The 9,344-nt window shown below is 43.0% G+C and overlaps 2 protein-coding genes across 2 annotated transcripts in view; one reads left to right on the top strand and one right to left on the bottom strand.

Moving 5' to 3' along the window:
• The window catches only part of LOC111243935 (uncharacterized), a 5,636-nt gene extending 2,948 nt beyond the window's left edge, over positions 1-2,688 (top strand). Inside the window, exons 6-8 of the mRNA XM_086980134.1 lie at positions 142-561; positions 1,238-1,423; positions 1,767-2,688. Coding sequence (XP_086836260.1) covers positions 142-561; positions 1,238-1,423; positions 1,767-2,034 — 874 coding nt within the window. The 3' untranslated portion in view covers positions 2,035-2,688. The remainder of the gene's footprint in view (positions 1-141; positions 562-1,237; positions 1,424-1,766) is intronic.
• Positions 2,689-3,507: 819 nt separating this feature from the next.
• Positions 3,508-9,344, bottom strand: Set2 (SET domain containing 2). Its single transcript, XM_022790291.2, has 2 exons — positions 7,627-9,344; positions 3,508-6,542 (listed from the first exon to the last, which is right to left on the bottom strand). The coding sequence occupies exons 1-2, from the start codon at positions 7,648-7,650 to the stop codon at positions 3,786-3,788; spliced, it is 2,781 nt and encodes a 926-aa protein (XP_022646026.1). The 5' UTR covers positions 7,651-9,344; the 3' UTR covers positions 3,508-3,785.

Raw genomic sequence — 9,344 nt, 5'->3', positions numbered from 1 at the left:
TATATATATAATGACTATTTGATTAAAACTGAGCAAGTAGTAAAAGCTGAGTAGTAAACCAACAACAAAACAGCTTCCAACTATGTGTATAAGAATATAGAGCTTGCCCATCTTACATGCGGATGACGGCGACATTTTCAGTTCCACCATAAACGAAACTCCAAAAGAAGATGAACAACCCCCCAAGCATGCTATTGATGAAGGCGAAGATGATAAAGTTGACAATCGAAGACTACACAGTGAAGTCCTGCAGTCGAATAAAACAGATACACCATCATCAGAAAAGGGACAAAAGCAATTAAAGGAAACAAAAGTTAACGATAAATATTTTCAAGGTGCAGAACGCGTTGCAAACGAGCCTGCAAACCCCCATTCCACACCCAACTCTGTTACCGGTGCCGAAGATACTTGGCCGAGGAAACAGCGAAGAACATGGAATTTAAATACGACAGCAGAGTTCAATTTTGCGTATGATGAGCAGCCTTCCCCCGTGTCCTCACGAAGGGGTTCGTTAAGTGATGAGCAGGCCACGATTACTGCCTTAAATCAACAACCTACCCCGTAGGTTTTTTGTGGTACATGTTTGTGTGATGGCAGTCACTTCCTTCTAGTGGTAGTTTGTCGGTTTACAACAGTCTGTCGGGAATGTTCATCTTGTTACGCGATCTTTGGTATGCGCGCCTCATGCATTTGTAAATGTGTAGTCTATGTGGAAAAAATTTAGTGTACTTTCCGCGCTAAATATAGCGTCGAGGTGCTCGATGTGTTTGTTTGAAAAAGCTAAAAACTAGATTCTCTATCCTTCTACTTCCTTCGATGATTTTTTATTGTGAACGAGAGAGAAGTCCGTTTCATAACATGATAAGAAGTCTAAGAGAAGGATAAAAAAGGGAATGTAATACAATTAGGACTCGTTCAAACCACAAGTGCCTTATAAAACGGTAAACTATATTTATAAAATGTGTATTTCTAATAAGAAAAGGACAAGTTTCAAATTGAAGATTCACGTATGTTCGAATGACAGAAGTTTATGCTTGTAATTCCAGTTGTGAAGATATGAAATGTTGCTATTTATTTTTTCTATTTTTGCTATACATTGTTTTAGCTCTTTGCTTCTTATAAAGCTTGGCGACGTTTTTGTTTTCTGGAAAAGTAGGTGTACGCGTCTGTTTAGTAGAATTATAGCCCGAAGACTTAAGTTGCCCTTTTCATTTGCTTTATTTATGCGCGTAAACAGGCTCATCATTCGCGAAAACACATTCATCGTAGGAGCCCCGTCACAGATTAAGAACTCTAAGGAAAGCAAAAACTCGTCGCCAACTTATTTCAAAGCATCGAAAACCCCGAACTTTAAAAAGCTGCACGAGCGAGAGCAGGCTCGTATGGAAAGCATCGTAGATCATGCGAGCCGAAAACGTGAAAGGTACTTACATCAATCGTGCTCCATATAAGTGGTTGTACTTTAATCGGGTAACACGGATTCCGTCTCATGTTGATATTTGAAATATTACCGCCGTCTGCGTAGTGTTAAAAACCTTAACCAAATCCACCGAAGTGCATTAAAGGAATGCTCTTATCTACTTATTTTGAAACTATATGTTGCCCTGTTTACTTCATTTTTTCGCTCGTTCATAACAAACGTTGTAGCGTTATAAACTAAAAAACAATAGTGCGCGAACTTCCGCTTTAAGCATTCCAAAAGCTTGCAGTGCTCTAGATTTTTCGAGTCTCTCTAATATAACGATATTTAATTTCTACTACGATAGAATGCGGCAGCTATTGCAAACCACGCGCGAGATCCGTGACCGCGGCGGTACATCTCGACGAGAATCCAAGACACCATTGAAGACTCCCCTGAAAACCTTATTGAAAACACCGGTAACTGATATCAAAAGACAGTACATGACCCCATCATCATCCGCCAAGAAGATTCTTAGTGACAAAGTACGTTCGAATCGCCGTTTCGAGCTACTGATGAAGGCTCGTGGAATCAACATCGAAGAGGATGCTAACAGTGATGAGGAACAGAAGTAGATAGGCAGTGGCGATGCCGGTTTCTTGGCTGCATCACTTTGAGTTCAGGTTTTCAAGAATGTCTTCAGAAAAGCGCAAAGAATACGTACTCCTGAACACAGCAGACGTAATGATTTTGTTAGCATATAGCATAATTTTACTTATTTAATTGAGCATTCTTATGTAGCTAACCGTTTATTCATGCATGTTTAATTTAGCACTTTGCTTAGGAGTTGTTACGCCTCTAAAAGGAAACATAACCAGTAGTAAGTCGAAAAGGTCAATGCGGATCTGTGTAGGAAAGCTGTGTGTTCATTCAGAAATTTGTGAAATGCCATATCTTGTTTTAGACATAAGGTAGAAGTCAGCGGCTTCTTATAACGTGTGTCCACAAACTGCGGCTTTGTGTGTCTTTGTAATAAGGAGAGTCAAAGAGGTTAAGGAGCATACGTTACCGATTAGAAAACGGTGTAGTATGCTACAGTTCGCCGAAAAAGTTTAGCCAAAGCCGTGTGGGATTTTAAAGGTAAAACAATATAAAAAAGGAATGAATATGATTCGAATAAGAGTTCCAAAATGAAAAAACGGTAGATTGGTGCTTACCTCCAATAATAAAACCCATATGGCAGTGTATAACTTGTATAGAATTTGTATATAAAGCGAAAGAGTTTTTGAGCCGCCTAGAGTCCTCATTAAGACATGCTGCTCCAATCATAGAAAATAGCATACCACAAGATACAGTAGGTGTCATCTAATGGCAATTTCGTAGCTTCTTTTTATTATGTGGTCAAATATTTATCAACTAACATATCTGCTCAACAAATGTGGTAAGTCCAATGTCAAAACTGTATTAAATCTATAGTGGATGCTGGACTGTACGAACCCGGGATGTATTTTAAGTGTACTCAAAAAATCACCGACGTGCGTGACAAACTAACCGAGTATTTGCGTAGCATATTCTTTCATTCTTAGTCTTGCAAAAACAATGACGTTGGAGGGAAAGTAGTTTTCGAAGTTTTTATACTAACGTTAATTCTTCTCCAAAATAATTCGATAATAAGATACATCTACTGGCCTAACACAGATTCATCGGAAGTTCTCTATGCCTACATTCAATAGCCTTTCGCATGACATAAGTTTTCATTCATATATTTTTCTGTCTTTGGCATTTTCTCTATCGTTCTTTTCTTCCCTGTGTTGTTGCCTATTAAACGGAAGGTAAAACATCTGAAGATTGAATTTAAACACAAATCATTAAAGCGTTGTCGTTAAGGACGCGGACATCAGCTGATTTTTGATCTTCAAAGGAAAACGTAATGAGCTTGTAAGCTTAGGTTGACGCGGCCGTGGTCCATCGTATTCGGTATTTAAGCGAGATTATTATAATAGCTACAAAAAAATAAGCTTCGAGAACATAGTGACCAATTTTGTCACAAGTATGTACTCACCGAGCACAGTGTCACATTCTTACACACAAAAAAAGAAGACGACAAATATCTTGGAAATACGCCTTATGTACAACATTTACTTATTATTTAAGGTATTTACAATTGGTACATTTCGATGTATTTATTCTATTGTTGTATCGTTCCAAATCTGCGTTCGCCTTATTCCTAGTTTTAACAGATATAGAATCCTAATAGTCATACAACCAAAAGTTAACATGATAATCTGCATCGCTAATTACATAACTGCCCTTTGACATTACCTGTCTTCATCATTCTCCCTTGTTACTCTGTTTGCAATCTTCAGTTGATAAGCAAAAAATTGCATCATTCACGTCCTCTGCTGTTATAAACAAACACGTCTCCAAATTTCGTCATGTACTTGGCAACAAAATCCTTGGTCTTCAGCTTAACAGCATCGTTGACAACGAGGCCCTCAACCTTCTTGCACTGTCGCAGCTCCTTACCCAGCACAGCGTGCGTCATTTTTCTAGCCAATTTTCGGAAATCTTCATCGTTCGTTATACGAGCACGAGGACAATCGTCCCGGCGGTAAGGCGTTAGAATGCCAACGATATATTGCGAGATCTCTGCCATAAATCGTTCCTTTAGGCCTTTCGCTTCACCGCTCACCACCGCTAGCTCGGTATCCACAGTAATCTGTGTTAGTTGGGTGACTTGCGGTACCTCTACTTTTACGGTGTGTGGCAATCGGGCGTGTACGAGATCGGCTGTTGCCGCCCCTTCTTCCGGTAGTTCCCACGATACCTCTCGAGTTAACGTATGGTAGAAGTAAATTTCTCCAACGTCAGTTTTTGTCGCCTTCCAGAAATCCGGTAAGCGGATCGCTCGGATCTTGGCAACGACGCGTTGATCTTGAGCAGCTAGTGCTGCTGTCGCAGCAGGTGGATGATGCGGATGTATGATCGGAGGTGGTGGATGTGGAAAAGGCGCCATTACGTGCCCAGGTGGTGGCAGTACAGAGGGAGGTAGATGGTTACCGGGCGCTGGTCCACTCGGAAACATAGCTTGTGGAGGTGGGTCAAATGGGCCCATTGGTCCCATTGGTGGCAAACATCCGGGCGGCATATGCGGTGCCATGGAAGGCGCCATATGTGCCATACCCATCATCGCAGGCTGCATCATCACTGGTGGCGGTAACTGAGACAACAGGTCTGGCGGAACTGGCACGAAACGTCCGGACTCATCTCGGAACATCGGTGTCAATGTAACGGCGCCCGTGTCCATGGCTCGTTGTTGCTGTTGCAGCATCTCCTGTTGCATACGCAGCTCGTCTTCACGTTTCGCTTGAAGAGCAAATAAACGCCGACGCTCCTCTTTAGAAACTCGTGGCACGCGAGCGTCTTGTCCATGCCGATTATGGCCGTGTTTATTATTATAAGTAGTGGTTCGTTCACGACTACTGCTCGATGAGGACGATCTGCTACGCGACCGTTTCCGATTCCGGTGCTTGCGAGCTCGGTCGCGACTTCTACTGCGTGATCTAGATCGTGAACGCGACCTTCTTCTAGTGCGTCCTCTGGAATGGGATCGACTCCGTGAGCGACTTCTACTCCGCGACCGTTTGCGACCTCGACTAGGCTTCTCCGGATCGTCTTCTTTTTCCTTGTCTCGCTCTTTCTTCTTTTTTTCCTCTTTCTTCGCTTTCTTGAGGTCCTTCTCACGGCGGTCGACCTCTCGCTCATCCTCCTTTCGACGCTGCTGCTCTAATTTGGGTATACGGTATACTTCCTTTAGCGCATTCCACCTGTCGAGAAGCAAGGATATGCTTTTGTAAAGCTCCTGGATCGGACCGAGCTTCTCCTCTTCAGTCTTGGCCTTACGCATTGCATCCAGCTCGTCAGATAGGTCCGATGCAAGCTGATGTGAGGCCGTTAGCAATTTGCTTTCTTTTACAATCGTCTTATTTGTGACCGGTAGCTTCTGCAGTGTTGAGATCATTTTTTCACGAATTTCATAACCTTTTAAATCGGTGAACCAGCTCCAAAGGAGCTCTAGACCGTGATAGTCGACAAATAACCGAAGACATGCCTCTGCGGTTCCTGCAATAATATCAAGGAGCCGACAACGGATTTCCGGATCTTCAGCACGAACCATAATCCTACAGAGGTTGATGACATCATCTCGAGATCGAAGTCCCTCTTCTAGAACCTCAAGTTCCTCTTCATCTATCTCCTCTTCAATTCTCGAGCGACGTTCCTCCTTCTTTTTGGTGGTTGATTTCTGGGTCCCGATAACACCCCGACAATTTTCTGATCCACAATAGCATTTCTGCGCTTCTTTGCCATACACCTCAAACTTATAATCAAATGTGAGCTCTTCACCTGCTCGCACGGCCTTCTTCGTAAAGAAGCCAACACGTAAATCACCGTTGACGGTCCATTTCTCGGTAACGCAGTTTGGGTCGCAACTATGATTCATGTGCCGCGAGAGATTACCTTTAGCGGTCGCATCAATAGCCAAACCGGGTTTTAGCTCCATAAAGTAAAAATGCTTGGCGGCATCGTAACGTTTTACCCGCCGTCGAAATTCATTTGCCGATAGAACCTCACCAACATATTCCATAACGAAGGTTCCAGCCGCCAGTGGTTCGACTGCCCGCAAACCATAGCCCTTTTTATCAGCATGGAAACGGTCTACTTTGGCGTACTCTTGTCGCTGAAATCGCTTGTTACCGCAGTTATCGCCGAGACGACAGCGTTGTCCGCACTCGACAAGCAGCATACGGTTGAGGCAGTCATCAACACAGCCTCGGATTCCACGCGAAATTTCATCCTTTGTAAGCGTACAATCGCACTCCATACGCCGGAGATCTTTCTGAGAATCTCGCTTTGCGTAGCGATACTCATTTTCAACTAACGGGATATAGCCAAGTACAGGATCAATTTTTTGTTCCTTATCGTCGATTACTTCATGTGGTGATTGTGACTCTCCCGAGTCCTTGGCTCCGCCATCTTGAGGCGATTTGGTGCCGTTTTCTTTGTGGTCCTGTAACTGCGAACAACGGCTGTCTTGCGAAAGCTCCTCGAAGTCTACTCCGGGAGGCGCGATATCAGCCTGACCCTGAAAAATAAATAATAAAGCGAATTTTAATTTCTGAAATTTTAAGTCACGTTGTTTTTAATGAGTCCCTTTATAAAAACATTATTTTGATTACGATTATTGGAGAATCTCCTTAGAATTAGATTATTGCATTCTACTTATTTGTGCCACATAGCAATCGCTCATAGTACAAGCTTTATTTCTTAATAAAAGTGTTATTTTATTGTACAGACACAATAAATCATAGGGCAATTTGCATGCGAAAATGTATTCATATATATAGTCCACAGATTGCAGTCCAACTAGTTATTACAGTTCCAATGTTACGTGAATGGTGTTATAATAACCAATCACTACTTATTCTAATATCAGTGCCAGATGCGCGTGAATCTAAACAATTAATTCCACAGCAGAATGTTCACTGCTTTCGAGCTACTCATTTACCAACAACTATTCGTTATTTTAGTCTTCTCTATTCTAGTGAGCTAAATTCGTCTAAGAAACCCATCGGCACTATTGTAGCTGCAACTAAACAGTTGCCGAACAATTGTAGTTCGTTTCCCAATCTTATCATTCCAATAAACATTAAAATTTATAACCAGTAATGATTATAGTTAACTAGATAGATAGCAACGTAGATGGAAGCGTCACAACAACAAACAAAATCCCGTGTACTTCTTTCAACGTCACCCAAAAGTAGGTGCCTATGTTGAGAAAAACGATACACGATTGTTTGTATAGCGCATGCTCGCCTGTTGCGCGTTCTATACTTGTTGTGTCCTATTCGTGATGTAGTGGACGCATTCTTGTTCTAATGACGGTTACCAATATTATTGTTATTATTATTATTATTATTATTAACATCAATAATATTAGTCGTGTCTGTAGCAAGCTCCATCGAATACTTTTGGCGCCATAGACGATCGTAGCAATACGGATGTTGTCGAAAGCACCTTTCTTTTACAACCTTTGGGCAAGGTTATTAATACTATCAATTACTAAGTAGAGTAGCTTGCGATTTTTATATTCAACTACAGTAGGTGACAATAATTTCATCTGTCATCGCGCCGAGTTTTATCAATCTATTGGACCGTACTGGACTCACCTCGCCGGTAGTAGCACTGCTCATGTTGATGACCGGCGCGAACGAACAGGGCCTCCGGGTGCTGCTGCAGCTGCAGCTCCTCCGCTGTTGCCTTTATTTCTGTTATAACTACTGTTGTTGTTGCTGCTACTGTTGTTATTGTTGTTGTCGTTGACTCCAACGTGTTTTTTATCTGACCGCGGCGGTAGCCAGCGCACGCATCTACCACAATACAATTGAAACGAACACCGCTATATCACCAGCACCTGCATCAGCGCTGTTGAGACTGACACTGTCAGATAGTCGCTGTCATTCTTGTGCGAAAAAATTCAGCGGCAGTTCGGTTTGCCAGATCAACGATCGTCCACGAAAGCCGAAGCTTTTTTTCGAGGAGATGATTGTAATGGCGGCGGCGGCGGCGGCGACGGTGGATGTTTGTTTCTGTCAAATTGTTCCAATACGTCGTCGACACTCACACACACATAAATACGAGACAAAACAAACACTCTTACACTTATGCAGTAGTACACACAAACACGGGTGTACCTCGTACAGATGATTTCACACGGCATCAGTCGTGTGATCGTAATAATAATAATAGTTGCTTAAATGTGTTTCATTATTATTATTTGAATCATCTGATTCGTCTTCGGTATTTGGTGATCGTTTCTCTCTGTTCTGTTTTTCTTGTTGCTTCACTGATTTTACTGTCCATGCGTCTACATCACTAGCATGGAACTGAGGCAATCTTCGGTATCTCTTGCCAGGATAACAAATGAGGAGACACTTGGCAAAATATTAATTTTACTGAAGCACAACATGAAGCTGACGATTAGAGAAAACAACAGCAATAGCAAGTGGCGGCATGAAGATAAGACGTGACTGTTTGCTGACAACGTGAACGTGTACGTGAGGGTGTTCGCTATTGGTAGACACTACAGCTTTATTTAATTAACTCTGGGACAAATTATTTTTCCGCGATGTCTATCATCAGTTGCCGTATGTATGCGGCTACCGTCATTGACGATGTCGATCACAATCGAAATAACGCGGTGCTACTGATATAATGACGATAAGGGACAGTCTAGTGGCGGGCGCGACCAATAGTAAAATCAGCCCCTGCGGGTCGTTCGATCATATGCCCGAAAACGCCGCTTTAAGCATAGCGAGCCAGGCATATATATGCAAACAGGACGGCAAGCAAAGAATCAGGCACCGGACGGACACAGAACGGATACCGACGACAACCGTAGCAGCCTGCAGCTATGCACCAGAGTACCACTGCTAGTAGCACCAGCCAATGCACTCGCTACGGAACACTATGAGTCGGCGGTACTCTGCCGACTCCACTTTTCACGCGTACGAGCAACAGCGTCCTACCAAAACCATACTTGCCGCACTCGTTCGCCCGCACAACTGCCTGCACACACACGCACATAATAAACACACGGGGAACACATACTGGCCTACCAAACAAATCATACACAAACAGAAAGCCCAGAGGCTGACGGACAAACACACAGATCGACACAGACAGGCAGACCGAGCAAGCAACTGACGAAAGATTGGGCGGCGGAAGCGGCGCACAGAGACACACGAGTAGCCCCCTTAACCGCAGCAATTACCAACACACACACACACAACGGATTCGCTACTGGCGCGATTCGTTCCAAATGAGCCGTTCCTATAGAGAACGTTGCTTACTTGACAGAGAGAGAAGAATTAACGCCTTGAAGGCA

This window comes from Varroa destructor, unplaced genomic scaffold (assembly GCF_002443255.2).
Source record: "Varroa destructor unplaced genomic scaffold, Vdes_3.0 BEIS01000002.1, whole genome shotgun sequence".
NCBI lineage: Eukaryota > Metazoa > Arthropoda > Arachnida > Mesostigmata > Varroidae > Varroa > Varroa destructor.
This window is presented reverse-complemented; position numbering and strand designations above follow the sequence as displayed.

Coding starts and splice junctions, on each gene's coding strand:
- Set2 (XM_022790291.2), bottom strand. CDS start 7,650: ATGAGCAGTGCTACTACCGGCGAG. Junction 6,543..7,626: donor GCAGTGCTACTACCGGCGAG/GTGAGTCCAGTA, acceptor TTTATTTTTCAG/GGTCAGGCTGATATCGCGCC.